The sequence below is a fragment of the Panthera pardus genome, unplaced genomic scaffold, assembly GCF_024362965.1.
Source record: "Panthera pardus isolate Hobbes unplaced genomic scaffold, ASM2436296v1 HiC_scaffold_15, whole genome shotgun sequence".
Taxonomy (NCBI): Eukaryota; Metazoa; Chordata; class Mammalia; order Carnivora; family Felidae; genus Panthera; species Panthera pardus.
This window is the reverse complement of record NW_026526710.1, coordinates 15,680,050-15,704,762: the sequence shown is the minus strand read 5'-3', so window position 1 is coordinate 15,704,762 and position 24,713 is coordinate 15,680,050. Positions and strand designations below refer to the sequence as shown.

The window sequence follows — 24,713 nt, the reverse complement described above, 5'->3', positions numbered from 1 at the left end:
TAATGGTCATTCTAACAAGTATGAGGTGATAGCTCATTGTGGTTTTTCATTTCCCTGATGACTAGTGATGTTGAGCATCTTTTCATGAACCTGTTGGCCTTACATAGACCTTCTTTGGAAAAATGTCTATTCAGGATCTTTGCCTATTTTTTTTAAAATGGGCTCCATGCCCAGCGTAGGCCTTTGACTCATGACTTCAAGATCAAGAGTTGCAGACTCTACCAACTGAGCCAGCCAGGTACCCCTTTGCCTATTTTTAAGTTAGATTATTTGGGGGGTTTGCTATTAAGTTGTATAAGTTCTGTATATATTTTGGATATTAACCCTTTATCAGAATTATGGTTTGCAAGTATTTTTTCCCATTCCACAGGTTATCTTTTTCACTTTCTTGATTGTTTCTTTTGCTGTATAGAATTTTTTAGTTTGATGTAGTCCTACTTGTTTATGTTTATTTCATTGCTTGTGCTTTAGGTGTCATACCAAAAAAAATCATTTCTAAGATGTGAAGGTGCTTTTTCCCTATATTTTCCTTTAGAAGTTTCATGGTTTCAGATCTTATATTTAAGTCTTTAATCCACTGCAAGTTAATTTTTTGTGAGTGGTTTAGGATATGTGTCTGGTATCATTCCTTTACATGTGAATATCCAGTTTTCCCAACACCATTTATTGAAGAGATTGTCTTTTCTCCACTGAGTAGTCTTGGCTCCTTTTTCAAATATTAGTTGACCATATATACTTGGGTTTATTTCTGGGCTTTTGATTCTGTTCCATTGGTCTGTTTGTTTTCATGCCAGTACCATATGCTTTGATTACTATAGCTTTACAACATAGCTTTAAATCAGGAAGTGTGATGCCTCCTGCTTTGTTCTTCTTTCTCAGAATTGCTTTGGATATGTGGAGTCTTTTGTGATTCCATAGAAATTTTAGGATTGTTCTGCTTCTTGTAGAAAATGCCATTGGAATCTTGATAGGCTTACATTGAATCTATAGATGGCTTTTGGTAGTATTACTTTAATAATTTTAATAATATTTTATTAGTTAACACTTAATTACATAATTAAATTACATAATGTAATATAATTTTAATAATATTAATTCTTTTAATCCACGAATGGAATGGATACCTTTACATTTCTCTTTTTCAATGTTTATTATTTTGAGAGAGAGAGTGTGCACATGCGTATTCACACAAAGGGGAGAGGTAGAGAGAGAAGGAGGGAGAGAGAATCCCAAGTAGGCTCTGCATTGTCAGTGCAGAGCCCTACATGGGGTTCAGTCTCACGAACTGTGAGATTTTCACCTGAGCCAAAATCAAGAGTCAGACACTTAACCGACTGAGTTACCCAGGTGTCCCTACCTTTCTATTTCTTTGTGTCTTCTTTGATTTCTTTTGTCAATGTTTTGTAGTTTTCAGAATAGAGATCTGTCATTTCCTTGCTTAAATTTATTACAAAGTATTTTATTGTTTTTGATGTATTGTAAGTGGAATTGATTTATTTCTTTTTTAGATAATTCACTGTTAGTGTACAGAAATGCTACTGATGTGTGTGTTTGATTTTGTATTCTGCAAAGTTTAATGAATTTATTTATTAAATATAATAGTTTTGAGGCTGAGTCTCTAGGATTTTCTATGTATAAAATCATGTTGTCTGCAAATAGGCAGTTTTACTGCTTCCTTTCCAATTCTGATGCCTTTTAACTTTTTCTTGACTGCTTGCTCTGACTAGGACTTCCAGTACTATGTTGAATAGGAATGGTGAGAGTGGACACTTTTGTCTTGTTCCTCATCTTAGGGGAAAAGCTCTCAGCCTTTCTCCATTGGGTATGTGTTAACTGTGGACTTGTCATGTATGGCCTTTATTATATTGAGATATGTTTGGTCTATGCCTAATTTGTTAAATGTCTTTTATGATGAGTGGTTGTTGAATTTTGTCAAATGCTTTTTCTGTGTCTACTGAGATGATCCTATAATTCTTTTCTTTTATTCTGTTTAATGTGATATATCGCATTGATTTGGAGAAAAGTTTTGAATCATATTCTGTTTTGCTTCAAAATATTTTTAGAGTAAGTAAGATCAAATTCCTAAATTAAACCCAAGCACATGTGCATGTGGGCACACACAAACACACACACACACAGACACCTTTTTAATGTAAGTTACCGTTATGTGTTGGTAATGTTTATGATTTCAATAGTGTTTTCTCACTGACACTTCTGTATAATTTCTAATTCTGAGAGCATTCTGTTTTTTAAACTAATAAGTTGATTTAATTTTTTATTGATTATGGGAGAAAATATATGCCCAATAGCAGACAGTAAGAAAATAGAAATGGGAAGAAAAAAAACTCTAAATCTTGACGTTGGTCAAGGGATAAGTAGAGGAAAATGTAAAAATGGGAATTATATTAAATACACATTTTTATACTTTTTTTTTTTTAATGTTTATTTAGTTTTGAGAGAGAGACAGAGCATGAGTGGGGAAGGGGTAGAGAGAGAAGGAGACACAGAATCTGAAGCATGCTTCAGGCTCCAAGCTGTCAGCACAGAGCCAGATGCAGGGCCCAAACTCACAAAACATGAGGTCATGACCTGAACTGAAGTCAGACACTCAACCAACTGAGCCACCTAGGCACCCTTTTTATTATACCTTTTCTAATAAAAGATTAATGTACCTTATACATCATATCTTCTTAAAATAGTATTCACTCTCATAATCTTCTTTATTTAGGTTCTTTGGGTCAGAGTTTCTGATTTATAGATATTTCAGATAAAATATAGACAATGTTGAATCATTCTTAATAAGGGTGGTAGAGTAGGAAATCAAGTCTTAGTCGGGGCGCCTGGGTGGCTCAGTCGGTTAAGTGTCCAACTCTTGGTTTCAGCTCAGATCATGAACTCAAGGTTTTGTGAGTTCAAGCCCCACATTGAGCTCTGTGCTGACAGCACAGAGCCTGCTTGGGATTTTCTCTCTCTCTCTCTCTCTCTCTCTCTCTCTCTCTGCGCCCCTCCCTGCTCATGCTGTCTCTCTCTCAAAAAAATAAATAAATAAACTTAAAAAAAAAAATCAAATCTTAGGACATGAGATAGTGAAAATATGGGGAAACGCTGACAGTCTTTCTTTTAAAAAAAAAAATGTTTATTCATTTTGAGAGAGAGAATGCAGGCATGAGCAGGAAAAGGGCAGAGAGAAGAGAGGGAATCCAAGGAGGCTCTGAGCTGTCAGTGCAGAGCCCTATGTGGGACTCAGTCTCCTGAATTGTGAGATCATGACCTGAACCAAAATCAAGAGTCAGAGACCACCAAATGAGCCACCCAGGTGTCCCAGGACTGACTGTCTTAATGGGTACAGTGTATGTCTTGAGAAGGAAAAGACAAAGGAAAAGTGTCATTGACCATGTTTTAGTGCAGAGGAAAGGTTGTAATGTTTTATATAATGTGGATGATTAAGGTGATAATATTACTGTCATTCACCAGCTTTGTGAATGCTGAAGGTGAAGTTATTCTTGGATAATTCCAGCCTATTTTTCCTTAATGATTCTATGTGGTGAGGAGAATGACTCTGCATTAAGGAGAATAGGTTTCACTTTGATTGTGGGAAATGAAATTTTTAGCTTAAGAGATAGGTAAGACTTTTTTATATCAGAATCATCCATGTTAATATCTCCTGAGTACAGAACGGATTTGGTATATTGAGTTAGGAGTTTTTTTGGTTTAAAGAAATACCATTTGCTTTTTTTCACCTCCTTAGATATTACTTGTACAATCTGATGTTCCAGACCTGGAGGACCTATGTGCATCAGCGGCAAGAGATGAGGAACAAGTACATGAGAGCTGAGAATCATGGTGAGAAAAGGAAGTACATGTCTAAAAAAATTCCTTCATTTATTTGATTTTTTTTAATGAAGACTTAATTTTTTTAGAGTTGTTTTAGTTAGGTTCATAGCAAAATTGAGAGGAAGATTACAGTGATTACCCATTTATCCCCTTCCTCCCACATGCATAGTCTCTCCCACTATCATCATCACTCACCAGAGTGGTACATTTGTTACAATGAATCTGCATCCACACATCGTTATCACTCAAAGTCCATAGACCTCAGGGTTCACTCTGGGTGTTACACATTCTATGGACATGTATCTCATTACGGCATCAAATAGAATATTGTCACTGGTCTTAAAATCTTCTGTGCTCTGCCTATTTAGTTCATCTCCTCCCCCTTGCAACTTTTAACTGTCTTCATAGTTTTGCCTCTTCCACAATGTCATATAATTGAAATCATCTAGTATGGATGTAGCCTTTTCATTTTTTTTTTCAATATATGAAATTTATTGTCAAATTGGTTTCCATACAACACCCAGTGCTCATCCCAAAAGGTGCCCTCCTCAATACCCATCACCCCCCCCCTCCCTCCCACCCCCCATCAACCCTCAGTTTGTTCTCAGTTCTTAAGAGTCTCTTATGCTTTGGCTCTCTCCCACTCTAACCTCTTTTTTTTTTTTTTTTTATTTTTCCTTCCCCTCCTCCATGGGTTTCTGTTAAGTTTCTCAGGATCCACATAAGAGTGAAAACATATGGTATCTGTCTTTCTCTGTATGGCTTATTTCACTTAGCATCACACTCTCCAGTTCCATCCACGTTGCTACAAAGGGCCATATTTCGTTCTTTCTCATTGCCATGTAGTACTCCATTGTGTATATAAACCACAATTTCTTTATCCATTCATCAGTTGATGGACATTTAGGCTCTTTCCATACTTTGGCTATTGTTGAGAGTGCTGCTATAAACATTGGGGTACAAGTGCCCCTATGCATCAGTACTCCTGTATGCCTTGGGTAAATTCCTAGCAGTGCTATTGCTGGGTCATAGGGTAGGTCTATTTTTAATTTTCTGAGGAACCTCCACACTGTTTTCCAGAGTGGCTGCACCAATTTGCATTCCCACCAACAGTGCAAGAGGGTTCCCGTTTCTCCACATCCTCTCCAGCATCTATAGTCTCCTGATTTGTTCATTTTGGCCTGAATGTAGCCTTTTCAGATTGGCTTCTTTTACTTGGTAATATGCACTTAAGGTTCCTCCATATCTTTTATGTCTTGATAGCTCATTTCTTTTTAGTGCTGAATAATATTCCAATGTCTGGATGTACCACAATTTATCCATTTCTAAGAAGGACATCCTGGTTGCTTCCAAAGTTTGGCAATTATGAATAAAGCTTCTGTAAATCTCCATGTGCAAGTTTTTGTGTAGATATAAGTTTTCAGCTCCGTTGGGTAAATACCAAGGATTGCAGTTGCTGATCATATGGTAAGAGTATGTTTAATTTTGTAAGAAACTGCCAAACTGTCTTCCAGAGTGTCTACTGTTTTGCATTCCCACCAGCAATGAATGAGAATATCTGTTGTTCCACATCCTCACCAGCATTTGGTGTTGTCAGTGTTTTGGATTTTGGCCGTTCTAATAGGTTCGTGTAGTGGTATTTTGTTTTAATTTGTATTCCCTGATGACATATGATGTGGAACATCTTTTCATATGCTTATTTGCCATTTGTGTATTTTTGCTGAGGTATCTGTTAAGGTCTTTCGCCCATTGTTAAAGTTGGATTGTTTGTTTTCTTGTTGAGTTTTAAGAGTTCGTTGTATATTTGGGATAACAATTTTTTTTTATCAGTTGTGTCGTTTGCAAATATTTTCTCCCAGTCTGTGACTTGTCTCCTCATTCTCTTTACATTGTCTTTTGCAAAGCAAAAGTTTTTAATTTTAATGAAGTCCAGCTCATCAAATTTTTCTTTCATGGAAGATGCTTTTAGTGTTGTATCATACCCAAGGTTATCTGAGATTTCTCCTATATTATTGTCTAGGGGTTTTATAGTTTTGTGTTTTACATTTAGGTCTGTAGCCCACTTTGAGTTAATGTTTATGAAGAATGTAAGGTCTGTGTCTAGATTCTTTTTTTGTTTTTTTGTGTTTTTTTTGCATTTTTAAATCGAATCGTTTCCGCACCATTTGTTGAAAAAACTGTCTTTGGGGCGCCTGGGTGGTTCAGTCGGTTAAGCGGCAGACTTCGGCTCAGGTCATGATCTCGCGGTCCGTGAGTTCGAGCCCCGCATCGGGCTCTGTGCTGACAGCTCAGAGCCTGGAGCCTGTTTCAGATTCTGTGTCTCCCTCTATCTGACCCTCCCCCGTTCATGCTCTGTCTCTCTCTGTCTCAAAAATAAATAAACATTAAAAAAAAAAAATACTTTAAAAAAAAAAAAAGAAAAGACTGTCTTTATTCCATTGTAATGCCCTGCTACTTTGTCAAAGATAAGTTGGCTGTATTTACATGGGTCTGTTTCTGGACCTTCTGTTCCATTGAAGTATTTGTCAGTTCTTTTACCAATATCACTTTGTTTTGACTACTGTAACTTTATAGTTAAGTCTTGAAGTCAGGTAGTGTCATTCCTCCAACTTTATTCTTCTCCTTTAATATTGTGTTGGCTATTCTAGGTCTTTTGCTGCCTATAAACTTTAGAATCTGTTTGTTGATTTTGGTTGGAATTGCACTATGTAGATCAAGTTGGGAAGATCTGACATCTTGACAATATTGAGTCTCCCTATCCATGATAATGGGATATCCTTCCATTTATTTAGTTCATTGATTTCGTTCATCAGAGTTTTTCAGTTTTCCTCACACTGACATTGTATATATTTTGTTATATTTATACCTATTTCATTTTTTGGGGTGCTAATGTAGATTCTATGGGATTTTCTATGTAGATAGTTAAGCCGTTTGTGAACAGAGACAGTTTTATTCCTTCCTTTCCAAATTATTTTTATTACACTGGCTAGAGCTTCCAGTAAGATATGAAATAGGAGTGGTGAAAGTGGATACCCTTGCCTTGTTCCTGATTTTAAGGGAAAAGCATTCAGTCTTTAACCATTAAATATGACGTTAGCTGTAGGGGTTTTTTTTTGGTAGATGTCCTTTATGAATTAAGGAAGTTATTTTTTATTCCTAGTTTTCTGAACACTTTTATCATTAAGAGATATTGAATTTTGTTGGATGATTTTTCTGTATCTATTGAGATGATTCACACTTTTCTTTTTTAGTCCTTTAATATGGTGAAACAATTTTCTAATAGAGCAATTTTCTAATAGAGCAATTTTCTAATTTTGAACAATTCTTACATTCCTGAGATTAATGCCATTCTTTATATATTCCTGGGTTCAGTTTACCAACTGTTTTATTGAAGATTTTTACATCTATGTTCATGATGATATTGGTCTATAGTTTTCTCTTGTTGTAATGTCTTTGTCTGGTTTTAGTTAAGCGGTAATCCTGGCCTCATAAAATGAGTTGGGAAGTGTTTCCTCGTCTTCTATTTTCTAAAAAGGATTTGTAGAATTGGTATTATTTCTTCCTTCAATATTTGGTAAAATTCTTTAGTGAACTCATCCGGGCCTGGAGTTTTCCTTGTTGGTGAGTTTTGAAGTTTGAATTCAAGTTTTTGAGTAGATGGAAGACTATTTAGGTTACCTATGAAGCAGTTTTGGTAATTTGTCTTCCAAGGAATTAGTCCATTTTAAATATGTTGTTTAATTTATGGGCATAGAGTCATTTGAAGTACTCCATTATTATAATGTTAATGTCTGCAGGGTCTGTAGTGATAGCTCCTCTCTCATTCCTAATATTGATCATTTATATCTTTAACCTTTTATTCTTGATTAGTGTGACTAGAGCTTTATCAGTTTTATCCATCTTTCAAATAACCAGCTTTTACATTCATTCTGTTTTTCTGTTTTCAAGTTCCTTGATTTCTGCTCCTTTTTTTATTATTACTTCACTTCTGTACGGTTTGGTTTCAATTTGCTTCCCCCCCCCCCCCCCCCCAGTTTCTTAAGATGTAAGCTGAGATTACTGATTTGAGGCTTTTCCTTTTTTCTAACACAAGCATTTACGGTAATAAAGCTTCCCTTAAGCATCGTTTTAACTGCACCCCCCCAGATTTTAATATTTGCAGTTCTGTTTTCATTCAATGAGAAATGTTTTCTAACTTCTGTGACCCACAGGTTATCTTCCTTTTTGACCCACAGGTTCTCTAAAAGTGGGTTTAGTCCTATATTGGAGATTTTCTAATACCTTTCTATATTTATAAATATAGTTAAAAATAGGAGAGGAGTTAAGATGGCAGAGTAGTATGGGGACCCTGAGCTTGTCTCATCCCTGAAATGCAGCTAGATCAGCATCAAGCCATTTTGAACACCTAGGAAATTGATCTGAAGATTAATGCAACAATCTGCGTGATTTGAGCCAGAGAACTTGGTAGATATGCAGTGTGGAGAAGTGAATTGGGGGAGAGAAAAGCCGTGGGGCTGCTGAGGGTTGGGAGCCATTTTGACAGAGAGAGGACAGAGAAAGAGAAAGGAGGAAAGTGCAGTGTATCAAGATCACACACAAAAAAGCACTCTACCCTAAAGTAGCTGGAGAGAGAGAAGGGGTGAAAACACTCACGGGGGACTGGACAAGAAATCTGTTCCCCAAAACCATTGATGAAGAGAAAGGAGAGGGTTTCAATATCTCCAGGATTCTATAAACAGTCGAGCACAGAGTTTGAAGTTTCAGAGCTCCAGTGAGGAAGATGGGCCAATCCCAGGAGGAGGCAGTGTGATCTGAGGGGTCCATGTGCCACATGGAGAAAAGTAGTTCCCCTACTTGGAAAGCATTTGGTAGAGGCTATATAGCCTTCCCTGTGGGCAAAAATCCAGCAGACCCCAGAGAGCTGCAAAGCTTACTGATACTGGAACAAAAACACCAGAATGCAGCAAGACCTGGTGGTGGCTGTGTGTTGTTATTTACTATAAACTCTGAGTCTCTGCCACCGTCCAATCATGCAAACGCTTTCTGGGGCAAGTCAATACCTGGCCATTGCTCCACGAGACACTCCCCCAGAGAATCACCGTGGGTCCAAGCCATGGGGTCTCTGAAGTATGGGATTTTGAAACACATCCCCATGTGAGATAAAACTCTGAAGGGAGGTGCCACCTGGCTGGCAGACAGCTTGGACACAGACAGGGTAAAGGAGGGGGGAAGACAGATGCCTGAGACAAAGGAGAAGTGCTTGATCATGTGTTTGTGAGGGCACAAAATTCCTGCACCAGAGACTAGAGAGCTGGGTGAAGCCATTTTCACCTCTAGCACACACACAGATCAATCCCAGTGAGCTAAGCAGCACCACCAAGTGGAGAACAGAGCCATCACACCAAGCCCCACCCACTTGTGCCCTCCAGGCACATCCCCCAGAATAGGAGCACAAATCCCTTCCACCTTCTTAATCTAGGGACTATAATGTGCAGAGTTTCAATTCTAGGGGAAACTGGATGTAATTTCATCCAGATTTCATTCTGTTGGCTTGTTCGTTTTTGTTGCTTCTGTTTCTGCTTATGTTGTTTGCTTTTTTCTTTCTCTTTCTTGGATACAGAAAGAGCAAATTAATTTTTTGGTTTTTTATTCTAGTTTATTTTACTCCAATTTATTTAAAAATTTATTGGGGCGCCTGGGTGGCTCAGTCAGTTAAGCGTCCAACTTCAGCTCAGGTCATGATCTCACGGTCCGTGAGTTCGAGCCCCGCGTCGGGCTCTGGGCTGATGGCTCAGAGCCTGGAGCCTGCTTCCGATTCTGTGCCTCCCTCTCTCTCTGCCCCTCCCCCATTCATGCTCTGTCTCTCTCAGTCTCAAAAATAAATAAACATTAAAAAAAGTTAAAAAATTTATTACTTAAACTTTTTTTTTGTCTATTTTTTTTCTTTTTTATCAAGCTTCTTTCAACAATCAGACCAAAACACATCTAGGATCTAGATTCCTTTATTTGATTTTCTGCTTTGTTTTTTATTTAAAAATTTTTATTTTTTATTAATTTTTTTCTTCCTCTAAAATGACAAGATGGAGGAATTCATCCCAAAAGAAAGAACAGGAAGAAATGATGGACAGAAATTTAACCAACACAGATATAAGTAAAATATCTGAGCTAGAATTTAAAACCATGATTATAAGAATACTAGCTGGGGTTGAAAAAAAAAAAAAGCATAGAAGACACCAGAGAATCTCTTTCTGCAGAGATAAAATAAATAAAATCTAGTCAGGCTGAAATTAAAAATGCTGTAACTGAGATGCAATCTCTGATGGATGCCATGATGGTAAGGATGGATGAAGCAGAGCAGTGAATCAGTGATATAGAAGATAAAATTATGGAAAATAATAAAGCAGGAAAAAAGAGGGAAAGAAAGGCAAAAGCTCACAATACAAGACTTTTTTTGTCGTTTATTTATTTTTGAGAGAGAGAGCATGAGTGGGGGAAGAGCAGAGAGAAGGAGACACAGAATGCAAAGCAGGTGTTAGCACAGAGCCCAACATGGGGCTCGAACTCATGAACTGCAAGATCATTACCTGAACTGAAGACAGACTGAGCCACCCAGGTGCCCCAATCACAATACCAGACTTACAGAACTCAGTGACTTATTAAAGAGGAATAACATGTGTATCATAGGAGTCCCAGAAGATGAAGAGAGAGAAAAAGGGGCAGAAGGCTTATGTGAGCAAATTATAGCTGAAAAACTTTCCTGATCTGAGGAAGGACACAGACATCAAAATCCATGAAGCACAGAGAACTGCCATTAGATTCAACAAAAACCGACCATCACCAAGGCATATCATACTCAAATTCACAACATACACAGACAGGGAAAGAATCATGAAAGCAGCAAGGGGAAAAAAGTCCTTAGCCTACAAGGGAAGACAGATCAGGTGCACAGCAGGTTTGCCCACAAATACATGGCAGGCCAGAAAGGAGTGGTGGGATATATTCAGTGTGCCCAGTGGGAAAAATATGCAGCCAAGAATTCTTTATCCAGCAAGGCTGTCATTTAAAATAGAAGGAGGGATAAAGTTTCCCAGACAAAATCTAAAGGAGTTTGTGACCACTAAACCAGCCCTGCCAGAAATCTTAAGGGGGACTCTGAGTGGAGAAACAAAACAAAACACCAAAACAAAACAAAACAAAACAGACCAAAAGCAACAAAGACTAGAAAGGACCAGAGGACATCACCAGAAACATCAACTCTACAAGCCGCACAATGGCACTAAATTCATATCTTTCAATAATCACTCTAAATGTAAATGAGTTAAATGTTCCAATCAAGACAGGATATCAGAATGGATTAAAAAAAAAATAAGACCCATCTAAATGCTGCCTATAGGAGACTCATTTTATACCTAAAGACACGTGCAGATTGAAAGTAGGGGGATGGAGAACCATCTATCATGCTAATGGACATCAGAAGAGAGCTGGAGTGGCTGTACGTCTATCAGAAAAACTAGATTTTAAAACAAAGACTGTAACGAGTTGAAGGACATAATATCATAATTAAAGAAGAGCTAACAATCGTAAATACTTATGCCCCCAACTCGAAATCACCCAAATATTTAAATCAATTAATCATAAATATAAACTCATTAATAAAATACAATAGTAGGAGACTTTAACACCCCACTTACAGCAATGGACAGATCATCTCAGCAGAAAATCAACACAGAAACAGTGGCTTTGAATGATAAATTGGACTGTATGGACTTAACAGATATATTCAGAACATTTCATCCTAAAGCAGCAAATACCCATTCTTCTCGAGCGCACATGGAACATTATCCAGAATAAATCACATACTGAGTCACAAAATCAGCCCTCAAGAAGTACAAGAAGATTGATATACCATGCATATTTTCAGACCACAGTACTATGAAACTTGAAATCAACCACAAGAAAAAATATAGAAAGACCACAAATACTTGGAGGTTAAAGAATATCTTATTAAAGAATGAACGTGCTTGGCACAAAAACAGACACATAGACCAATGGAATAGAATAGAAACCCCAGAACTAGACCCACAAACGTATGGCCAACTAATCTTTGACAAAGCAGGAAAGAACATCCAATGGAAAAAAGACAGTCTCTTTAACAAATGGTGCTGGGAGAACTGGACAGCAACATGCAGAAGGTTGAAACTAGACCACTTTCTGACACCATTCACAAAAATAAACTCAAAATGGATAAAGGACCTGAATGTGAGACAGGAAACCATCAAAACCCTAGAGGAGAAAGCAGGAAAAGACCTCTCTGACCTCAGCCGTAGCAATCTCTTACTCGACACATCCCCAAAGGCAAGGGAATTAAAAGCAAAAATGAATTACTGGGACCTTATGAAGATAAAACGCTTCTGCACAGCAAAGGAAACAACCAACAAAACTAAAAGGCAACCAACGGAATGGGAAAAGATATTTGCAAATGACATATCGGACAAAGGGCTAGTATCCAAAATCTATAAAGAGCTCACCAAACTCCACACCCGAAAAACAAATAACCCAGTGAAGAAATGGGCAGAAAACATGAATAGACACTTCTCTAAAGAAGACATCCGGATGGCCAACAGGCACATGAAAAGATGCTCAACATCACTCCTCATCAGGGAAATACAAATCAAAACCACACTCAGATATCACCTCACGCCAGTCAGAGTGGCCAAAATGAACAAATCAGGAGACTATAGATGTGGAGAAACAGGAACCCTCTTGCACTGTTGGTGGGAATGCAAATTGGTGCAGCCACTCTGGAAAACAGTGTGGAGGTTCCTCAGAAAATTAAAAATAGACCTACCCTATGACCCAGCAATAGCACTGCTAGGAATTTACCCAAGGGATACAGGAGTACTGATGCATAGGGGCACTTGTACCCCAATGTTTATAGCAGCACTCTCAACAATAGCCAAAGTATGGAAAGAGCCTAAATGTCCATCAACTGATGAATGGATAAAGAAATTGTGGTTTATATACACAATGGAGTACTACATGGCAATGAGAAAGAACGAAATATGGCCCTTTGTAGCAACGTGGATGGAACTGGAGAGTGTGATGCTAAGTGAAATAAGCCATACAGAGAAAGACAGATACCATATGTTTTCACTCTTATGTGGATCCTGAGAAACTTAACAGAAACCCATGGAGGAGGGGAAGGAAAAAAAAAAAAGGTTAGAGTGGGAGAGAGCCAAAGCATAAGAGACTCTTAAAAACTGAGAACAAACTGAGGGTTGATGGGGGGTGGGAGGGAGGGGAGGGTGGGTGATGGGTATTGAGGAGGGCACCTTTTGGGATGAGCACTGGGTGTTGTATGGAAACCAATTTGACAATAAATTTCATATATTGAAAAAAAAAGAAAAAAAAAGAAAATACTTAAACCACACACAAAAAAAATAAAAATAAAAAAATAAAGAATGAACGTGCTAACCAGGAAATTAAAGAGGAAATTAAAAAGTACATGGAAGCCAATGAAAATGAAAACACAACAGTCCAAAACATTTGGGATGCAGCAAAGGCAGTCATAAGAGGGAAATACATAGCAATCCAGGCCTTCCTAAAGAAGGAAGAAATGTCTCAAATACACAACCTAACCTTATACCTAAAGGAGCTGGAAAAAGAACAGCAAATAAAGCCCAAAACCAGCAGAAAACAGGAAATATAAAGATTAGAGCAGAAATCAATGATATAGTAAAAAAAACAAACAAACAAACAACAGAACAGATCCACAAAACCAGGAGCTGGTTCTTTGATAGAATTAACAAAATTGATAAACCGCCAGCCAGATTTATCAAAGAGAAAAAGGAAAGGACCCAAATAAATAAAATCACGAATGAAAGAGGAGAGATCACAACCAGCACCACAGAAATACAAACAATAATAAGCGAATATTATGAGCAATTACATGCCAACAAATTGGGGAATCTGGAAGAAATGGATAAATTCCTAGAAACATATAAACTACCAAAACTGAAACAGGAAGAAATAGAAAATTTGAACAGACCCATAACCAGAAAGAAATTGAATCAGTAATCAAAAATCTCTCAACAAATGAGTCCAGGGCTGGATGGCTTCCCAGGGGAATTCTACCAGACATTTAAAGAACAGTTAATACCTATTCTTTTGAAGCTGTTCCAAAAAATAGAAATGGAAATAAAACTTCCAAACTTATTCTATGAGGTCAACTTTACCTTGATTCCAAAACCAGACAGACCTCACTAAAAAGGAGAATTACAGACCAATTTCCCTAATGGACATGGATGCAAAAATTCTCAGCAATATGCTAGCAAACCAAACCCAACAATATATTAAAAGAATTATTCACCACGATCAAGTGGGATTTATTCCTGGGCTGCAGGGGTGGTTCAGTGTCCACAAATCAATCAATATGATTCATCACATTAATAAAAGAAAGGATAAGAACAACATGATCCTCTCAATAGATGCAGAAAAAGCACTTAACAAAAAATAGCTTCCTTTGTTGATAAAAACCCTTAAGAAAGTAGGAGTAGAGGGAACATACTCAACATCATAAAGACCATATACGAAAGACTCACCGCTAATATCATCCTCAATGGGTAAAAATTGAGAGCTTTCTTTCTAAGGTCAGGACCCGTGACAGGGATGGCCACTCTCACCACTGTTGTTCAACATAGTACTGGAAGTCCTAGCCTCAACAATCAGACAACACAAAGAAATAAAAGGCATCCAAATTGGCAAGGAAGAAGTCAAACTTGCACTCTTGCAGATGACATGATACTCTATGTGGAAAACCCAAAAGACTCCACCAGAAAACTCCTAGAACTGATACACGAGTTCAGCAAAGTCACAGAGTATAAAATCAACATACAGAAATCAGTTGCATTTCTATATGCCAATAATGAAGCAGCAGAAAGAGAAATCAAGGAATCGATTCTATTTACAATTGCACCAAAACCCATAAAATACCTAGGAGTGAACCTAACCAAAGAGGTAAAAGATCTGTATGCTAAAAACTATAGAAAGCTTAAGAAGTTGAAGAAGACACAAAGAAATGGAAAAACATTCCATGCTCATGGATTAGAAGAACAGTTATTGTTAAAGTACCTACGCTACCCAAAACACTCTACACATTCAATGCAATCCCTAGCAAAATAACACCAGTATTCTTCACAGAGCTAGAACAAACAATCCTAAAATTTTTATGGAACCAGAAAAGACCCCAAATAGCCAAAATAATGATGAAAAAGAAAACCAAAGCTGGAGGCATCACAATTCCAGACTTCATGCTATATTACAAAGCTGTTATCATCAAGACAGTATGGTACTGGCACAAAAACAGACATATAGGTCAGTAGAACAGAATAGAGAACCCAGAAATGGACCCACAAATGTATGGGAAACTAATCTTTGACAAAGCAGGAAAGAATATCCAATGGAAGAAAGACAGTCTCCTTAGCAAATGGTGTTGGGAAAACTGGAGTGACATGCAGAAGAATGAACCTGGACCACTTTTTTACACCATACATAAAAATAAACTCAAAATGGATGAAAGACCAAAATGAAACACAGGAAACCATGAAAATCCTAGAGGAGAACACAGGCAACAACCTCTTTGACCTCGTCCACCGCAACTTTTTACTAGACATAGCTCCAGAGGCAAGGGAAACAAAAGCAAAAATGAACTATTGGGACCTCATCAAGATAAAAAGCTTCTACACAGTGAAAGAAACAGTCCACATAACTAACAGGCAACCAACAGAATGGGAGAAGATATTTGCAAATGAAATATCGGATAAAGGGTAAGTATTCGCAATCTATAAAGAACTTCTCAAACTCAACACCCCGAAAACCAAATAATCCAGGGAAGAAATGGGCAAAAGACATGAACACTTTTCCAAAGAAGACATCCAGATGGCTAACAGACACATGAAAAGATGCTCAACATCACTCATCATCAGGGAAATACAAATCAAAACCACAATGAGATAAATACCTCATACCTATCAGAGTGGCTAAAATTAACAACTCTGGAAACAACAAATGTTGGCGAGGATGCAGAGAAAGGGGAACACTTTGGCACTGTTGGTGGGAATGCAAACTGGTGCAGCCACTTTGGAAAACAGTATGGAGGTTCCTCAAAAAATCAAAAATAGAGCTACCCTGTGATTCAGCAATTACACTACCTAGGTATTTATCTGAAGGATACTGATTTGAAAATGCTGATTTGAAGGGGTACATGCACCCCAATGTTTATATCAGTACTATTAATAGTAGCCTGAGTATGGAAAGAGCCCAAATGTACACTGATGGATGAATGAATAAAGACGATGTGGTATATTTTATACAGTGGAACATTAGTGATCAAAAAGAATGAAATCTTGCCATTTGCAACAACGTGGATGGAACTAGAATGTATTGTGCTGAGTGAAATAAGTCAGACAAATATATGATTTCACTCATATGTGGAATTTAAGAAACAAACAAATGAACATAGGGGAAGGGAAGGGAAAATAAGACAAAAACAGGGGGGCAAACCGTAAGAGACTCTTTTTTAAAAAAACATTTTTTTAGGTTTACTTGTTTATTTGGAGAGAGGGAGGGGGAGGGAGGGAAGAGGAGAGAGAGAGAGAGAGAGAGAGAGAGAGAGAGAAAATGGGTGGGGGGAGGGGCAGAGGAGAGAGAGAATCCCAAGCAGGCTCAACACTGACAAAGCAGGGCTTGAACCCATGAACTGTGAGATCATGAGTTAGACACTTAACCAACTGAGCCACCCAGGCCCCCCAATAAGAGACTCTTAAATACAGAGAATAAACTGAGGGTTGCTGGAGGGGTGTTGGGTAGGGGGATGGGCTAAATGGGTGATGGACATTAAGGAGGGCACTTGTTGGGATGAGCACTGGCTGTTGTATGTAAGCCAGTTTGACAATAAATTATATAAATAAATACATGTATGTATGTAAGTGATGTAAGTGATGAATCACCAAATTCTGTTCCTGCAAACATTATTACACTATATGTTAACTAACTTGGATTTAAATAAAATGAAAAATATAAAGAAATATTCAAAATATCTTTATTGATGTTCTAATTTACTCCATTATGATCAGAGAACTTAGTATGACTTCAGTTCTGTTACATTTGTTCAGATTTGTTTTATTTTGTTTCAGAACATGCTTTGTATTGTGAATATTCTATCTTTGAGGAATGTGCATTCTTCTGTCTCATATTATTATTTAAAGTTATAATGAATACAGCTATATTATGGGGTAGAAAGAAAAGTCACTTGAATTCTTCAGATAAAAAGAGTTGTTTCTGACCTATGACAGTTGTCTCAGGCTATGCCCACAGACCTCAGGGAGTATCTTTTCACTCTCATACTGTTAAGTAAAAAAGTAACAAGTACTTTTAGGCCTTTGGGAAGTGTGGTTCTCTAAATTGTCTAGAATCATGGCAGAGACCATTAATGCAGATTCTTGTATACCACCCTCAGGAAAATAACAGCTTGCATTTATTGGGGACACTTTTCATAGATGATCTCATTTACCCTTGGCAAACATACCTTTAAAGAAGGCGCCATTTTATAGATGAGGAACTTGTATGATGTTACTCAGCCTAGTGATAAGCTCAGTATTCACACCTGGTGTGTCTTACTCAGGAACCCAAACTCTAAACCACAGCAGCATTGCCCGAGGGGCCTAAGGAAGCTACATGTTGTATTCTCTGTGTTTTGACTTGATTGGTTAATTGCTATGAAATAGAAATAAAGCTCTTGTCTTACCACATTTTGAGAAAGTCTTGAACACCGTTGACATAATTTTGTTTTCTCCTTTGTGTTCTGAAAAGAACAGAAATTAACTTCATTAGTGATGGCTTTCATAATGAAAATGGCATTACTTCAAAGGGAGACCTATGGACCTTTACACTTCCCGTATTTAGTAAATTCTCTTTCTTCCAGGAACACTACTGGTCCTTTTTATTCTGTTTTCCAAGCAGATACAGATAGTATCATTTTCTTTTGTCTTGCTTATTCTACTTTACAATTATTATTTCAAGCAGCAAGTTTTAGAACATAATTTTTTCTCCTTTAACTTTATGCTGTGGGAAGTTTTAAATGTCTACAAAATTGGAAGATGAAATAATGAACCTCCATGTACCTGTCACTCAGCTTCATCAGTTACCAACTCATACCAGTCTCACTTCTCAGCTTTTTTGTGTTATTCACATTATTTCATCTGTAAATATCACAGAATATACATCTAGAAAGAATATCGTTTAAAACAGAAGATTTCTGAACAGTGTAGTATATTTATTTTCCTTTAAGTGGTTTGTAAATGTCATCACTTGTATAGCCATTCTTCACCTGTCCTTTTGTCTTTATTCATTTTGTAGATTTTCACAACTTTTCCACCAGGGGGCACTTGAAGGCTGGATGAATTTAGATATTCAAAAGAAGGGTGAATACAGAGAGCCCATGAGCTTCTCTATAACCCAGAAGTACTCTGTTATCTTTCCCTACTCCTTTTTGAAAATCTTTTTGATGCATCTAGATGCAAAGCAAAAGATGCGGCAGGCCTGGAAGTCCTGGATGATCTACGTGGTTTTTCGGAGAACCAAACTTCAGATGCAGACCACTGCCCTGGAGTTTAGGCAGCGGAGTATTTTATGGTGAGTGTGTTCAATTGCTCTGCAAATCAGCAGCTATCATTTGACCTCTGTTTTGTATTATGCACATAAATACCCACCTTAGGGGTGCCTGGGTGGCTCAGGTGGTTAAGCATCTGACTCTCAATTTTTTCAGCTCAGGTTATGATCTCACCGTTTGTGAGATCCAGCCCCCTGTTGGGCTCTGCACTAACAGCATGGTGCCTGCTTGGGATTCTCTCTTTCCCTCTCTCTCTGCCCCTCCCTTGCTTGCTCTCTGTCTTTCTCAGAATAAAAAAAAACATTTTTCTAAAAACCCACTGCAGGGTGTCTGGGTGGCTCATTCAGTTAAGTGTCTGACTTCAGCTCAGGTCATGATCTCACAGTTCAAGGGTTTGGGCCCTGCATTGGGCTCCACGCTGGTGGTGTGGAGATTGCTTGGGGTTCTCTCTTTCTCCCTCTCTCTCTGCCCCCTCTCAACCCATGCTTTCTCTTTCTCAAAAATAAATTAATTTTGTTTAAAAAACCACCTTAAAACAGTGTTTCAAACATAGTTGATCCTTAAATAAATATTTATTGACAACTTGTTCAACTACACTGTCAGGTTTTCACATAATCAGCAGTAACAGTAATTGAGTACTTACTGTGTCTGAGTAAACACTGTTGTTTGTGTGTTAATTTTTTAATGTAAAGTCTCATTTCATCATCACCATAAACTAAAATAAGTACTGTTTTTGTAAATATTAAGATACACAGAGTCCAAGGGCACCTGGGTGGCTCAGTCATTTGAGTGTCCGACTCTTGATTTTGGCTCAGGTCATGATATCACAGTTTGTGGGTTTGAATTCCACGTCGGGCTCTGCACTGACAGCATGGAACCTACTTGGGATTCTCTCTCTCCCTCTCTCTTCTCTTTCTCCACTTGTGTGCACACCTGCATTCTCTCTCAAAGTAACTACATAAACTTAAAAAAAAAAAAAAAAAGATAACACAAAGGGTCTTAGAAAGGTTGAGTAATTTGCCCGAGCCCATATAAGTTGTAATTGGTAAAATAGGGCTCAGCTACCCATCTTTTTGATGCTAAAGCCCATTTTCGTAACTGCCCTATACAGCATTTCATCAGCATTGTCCACACCTTGGAGGGACATGAGTTAGTTGACTTTGAAAACCAGACATGTATAACAATGAGCTGCTTTTATAGTGGGACTGATCCCACTGAATGTTGTCTCTGGTTGGTCCTTTAGGTGTCCTGAATGGCAGCATATTAAAAGCTCAAAAGAGGTGGACCCTCTGATATAGATAAGAGCAGAAGGTTTGCAGCTAGACTGACTTGAGCTCAAATCCATGTTCCCACATGTATAGTTGTGTCCTTTCACCTCCACATTTCACTTTCCTCATTTGTGAAATAGGTACACCTTGAAGTGTCTTTCAGGGTTGTCATGGGAGATAAATATGATGACATCCGAAGTATTTAGCATGGTATCCAGAACATCAGTACACCTAAAACTTCTTTTTTATTTTAAATAACCTCTTTAAGTTATTTAAAATTTATTTGGCAAATATTTTTGAATGCTTAATAAGTGTGCATTTCTATCAGAGTCTATGGGGGATGTTTTTACATAATTTTACTTATTTACGGGGCTTAAAATGTTCCTAGTCCTGTACTGGCTGCTGGGACTGAATTCAGGCAACTTGTAATCCCCTAAGTGCTTATAAAGGTAAGTAGTAATGTAAGATAGCTTGAGATTTTGAAGTGAGTGATGCTGCTAAGCATGGCCCAGGTTAGGGCGACATAAAGATTTTGCTAGGTTAGAGTGACCAAAGTGAGTGCCTCTGTAAAAAGCAGAGGTTGCAAACTCTCATTTCCTCATTACTGTTTTCCTACAGCTAATTAGAAAATAAGCAGAAAGGACGCCAAGACTGGAGATCTAAAAGCCATGTTTTTTGTAATTTGTTTTGTGAAATCTCCTGATTTTTTTTTTATGTTGGCAATAATTCATATTTTTAAACGTGTGTGGTTCCAAATAGAGCATGTCTGGAGTTTCTAAGACTGGAGCTGACCTTAGGAACCATCAGTTTCCAGCCCTAATTTAGCTGTTCTAGGACTGCTTCTCGTTTTTTTTTTTTTTTTTTTTTTTTTTTTTTCCAGCAGTGGCTCCAACAGATGTCAGTCGAGATGGCACAGTGAGGGAATAGAGACTTGAGACGAGGGTCCAAGGCCCAGCCCTCATTGACCTTCTCTTTTCTGGGTGGCTTTTTTTTGACTGGTTCCATCTTTGGTTTGTTCTTTGACAGGGTGTGGTGGAGCCACTGGAGGCAGCAGCTGGGATGGGTCCGTGTGGGCCATGCCCTCCATGCATCAGCTGTGAAGCACAGGGCCCTGAGCCTCCAGCTGCAGGTGAGTGCAGCAGACTTTGGCATAGGTGTCTTCTGTCCATGTTGTCAAACCCACAGCCACAGAGGGCAGGGTTGGATTCCCAAGAAGGCTGGCCATCATGCTGCTGCCTCTCTCCTAGGCCCTCTCTGCAGCTAAGGGGGTCAGGGGCGGTGGGCGGGGGTGGAGGGCAGAAGCAACATAGAAGGCTGGGTTCAATGGATAGAGGCTGCTATTAGGAATATGCTAGGGTCATCTGGGTGGCTCAGTCAGTTAAACATCCGACTTTGGCTCAGGTCATGATCTTGTAGTTGGTGAGTTCAAGCTGCACACCGGGCTACGTGCTGACAGCACGGAGCCTGGAGCTGCTTCAATCCTGTCTTCCATCTCTACCCCCACCCTCCCACTCAGGTGCACAGGCACACATGCACTCTCTCCCTCTTTCAAAAATAAAATAAAAAACATTTAAAAAATATGCTTAAATGTGATTACCAATGGTTTGTATGGTGCATTTGCTAATCATGGAGCTGGAAAGGCATTTATGAATTAGTTACAAATATGATTAAAGAAACAACAGTATATTCTTTATTTCTTTATTGCTGTTTTCCTATAGCAAGTTAGAAAATAATGAGGGCAGAAAAGAAACTGAGACTGTAAAGAAAACCTGACTTCTAAATACAATTTTGCTTATATTGAGGTTTCTTTTGAGGATGCCACTAGCTTTTGGCCAGTAATAAAGGCCTAACATCTGTACTAAGACTATGCTGTGGTGAAGCTTTCTTATGACCTTTGATAGACTCTGAGTTTCTCTCAGTTCTTTGGTCTGCTGAGTACTTCTAGGGCCTCCATGTCAGTTATAGAGAATAGAACAGGGAATAGGGAATAAAAAGAAGTGACCTTTACTATATATAGGAGTAAATCTCTTTTTAATCTGACAACATGTTGCATCGTCAGTGCAAAGGTGTGCAGTATATGGAAATCACATGCAAATAGCATATACAATCATCTAGGTCAGGGGTCCACAGAGTGGCCCACATGTCATATTTGGCCTACAGTCTGTTGTAAATAAAGTTTTATTGGGATGCAGTTACACCTGCATTGTCCAAGGTTGCTTTCAGGCTACAAGGGCAGAGTTGAGTAGTTCCCACAGAGACTGTGTGCCATGCAAGTCTAAAATAGTTATTAATTGACTTGGAAGAAAAAATTTGCTCAGGGCACCTGGTTGGCTCAGTTGGTTAAGTGTCCAACTTCGGCCCAGGTCATGATCTCTTGGATCGTGAGTTTGAACCCCATGTCGGGCTCTGTGCTGACAGCACAGAGCCTCTGTGTCCCTCACTCTCTGTCTCTCCTCCTCTCACCTTTCTCCTAAAGAGCCACTCCGAGAGCCTATAAACCCATTCTGCTGGTGCTATTGCTCAGAACACTTCAGAATTCCCTTTTGATTGTTGTCTTCAAAGCTTGCAACGACAGATTTGACTGAATAGTTTTAGTGAGAGCAGGTTTTCATGGTTAGTGGTTGGATTTAATGTATAAAACAACCCAAGGTCGGGGCACCTGGGTGGCTCAGTTGGTTGAGCGTCTGACTTCAGCTCAGGTCGCGATCTCGCGGTCCGTGAGTTCGAGCCCCGTGTCAGGCTCTGGGCTGATGGCCCAGAGCCTGGAGCCTGCTTCCGATTCTGTGTCTCCCTCTCTCTCTGCCCCTCCCCCGTTCATGCTCTGTCTCTCTCTGTCTCAAAAATAAATAAAACGTTAAAAAAAAAAATTTAAAACAACCCAAGGTTATTCAGAGTCAAATTCAGTGAAAATTATGAATCATCAAGATCATATTAGTATATACGGGGCACAGGGTGTCTGGGTAGCTCAGTCAGTTGAGCATCTAACTCTTGATTTCAGTTTGGGTCATGATTCCACAGTTTAACAGGCTCTGCACTGATACTGTACAGCCTGCTTGGGATTCTCTCTTTCTAAATAAATAAATGAACTTAAAAAAAAAGATATTGATACGGACCAAAAGCTGTGTGAAACTCTAAGACCAGATTTTATTATGCAGATTATGAGTAATAGTGCATTATGTCTAGTAAGTACCATATGGTTTACCAAGAATTTATACTTAAGTCATTTCTTTTAAGCCTCATGACATCTCTGAACTAGGCAGCATAGACATCATGAGATATGTGAAATTAAAAAAAAATTTTTTATCAATTTGTGTACCTCAAACATAGAAACACTGAATATAAAACCTTTATAAAAACATGAGCGGATACCCAAGTAACCACTACCCAGATTTAGAAGGTGTTCGCATTTTCCATACTTGTTCAAACACTGCTCAAGCCCTGCTCTTCCTCCATTCTGCCACCATCCATCCTCAGAGATGTCCCCTGCACTGATACAAGGTTATCATTCCCTTGTGTTCTTTTTCACTTGTAGAAATGTGTGCATACATACCACAAAGAAGAAATGTTCTGGTTTTGTGTAGTTAGGAAATTGATGAATGGTGTCATACTGGGCATTACTATGCAGCTTGCCTTTTTTATGCAACAGTATATTTTTGAGGTGTATCCTTGTAGGTATGTAGAGATCTATTAACCGTACACTATGCCATTGTATGAATAAGGTGCAGTTTATCTGCTTCAATAGTAGTCAGTATTTATGCTAATGATGGACTATTGATTACTTCTACATATTTTCAATTACAAATGGTTCTGCAGAGAGCATTTTTAAACATATATTCTTGTGCAAGAGTCTGAGAGATTCTGTATTCTGGTTCCTGGAAATGACCTTGTTGGTTCATTGGGTATTCATCTCTCTGTCCTTATTAAGGATTGCCCAGTGTTGTGCCAATTTAAGTGCTAACGTTTCAGTTCTCATTTCTTTCTGCCTCCTTAGCACTGTGCATTGCCAGACTTGGTCATCTTCACCAATTTGATAGGTATGGAACAGTAATTCACTGTTGCTTTAATTTGTGTTTCACTGATTCCTGGTGAGGCCCAGCATCTTTTCAGATGCTTGTTTGCATTTGGGTTTCTGCTTTTGAGCTTGTTTACATTCCTCACTCTTTATTATGTTGGGTTATTTGACCTTTTTTGTTTTTTTAATTTTTTAATGTTTATTTTTAAGAGAGAGAGAAGGAGATAGATAGAGCATGAGCAGAGGAGGGACAGAGAGAGAGGGAGACACAGAATCCTAAGCAGGCTCCAGGCTGCTCAACGCGGGGCTCAAACTCATGAGCTGTGAGATCATGACCTAAGCCGAAGTCTGATGCTTAACCGACTAAGCCACCCAGGCACCACCCCCCTTTTTTTTAAAATACTGATTTGTGGACATTGTTTTAGATTCTGCTTACTAATCTTTTGACTGTTAGGGGTGCCTGGGTGGCTCAGTTGGTTAAATGTCTGACTCTTGATTTCGGCTCAGGTCATGATCTCACGATTTGTGAGTTTGAGCCCCGCGTCAGGCTCTGTGCTGACAGTGTGGAGTCTGCTTGGGGTTCATTCATTCATATTCTCTCTCTCTCTCTCTCTGTCTCTCTCTGTCTCTCTCTGTCTCCCTCCCTCTCATCTTCTTTCTCCCTCCCCCCTCAGGAATAAATAAATAAATTTAAAACAATAAAAACCAAAAGCTAATCTTTTGAGTGTTATATACTTTACACGTACTTTTTTCCAGCTTTTTAAAAATTTTTTTTTGCTTTGCCTATGATGCCTTTTTTTCCATACAGATATTATTAATTTCACCCTAGCCTAATTTATTCTTGTATCTTATGGGTTGGTCTTTAATATATTTTGGGTTTAATTTTATAAATTGTGTGAAAAGGGTCTTAATTTGTCATTTTCCATATGGA

The 24,713-nt window shown here is 38.4% G+C and overlaps 1 protein-coding gene across 1 annotated transcript in view; it reads left to right on the top strand.

Moving 5' to 3' along the window:
• SFI1 (SFI1 centrin binding protein) overlaps positions 1 to 24,713 on the top strand; it is a 105,337-nt gene that overhangs the window by 34,925 nt on the left and 45,699 nt on the right. Inside the window, 3 exon segments of the mRNA XM_019426763.2 lie at positions 3,749 to 3,843; positions 18,408 to 18,525; positions 20,797 to 20,899. Of these exon segments, the coding sequence (XP_019282308.2) occupies positions 3,749 to 3,843; positions 18,408 to 18,525; positions 20,797 to 20,899 (316 nt within the window).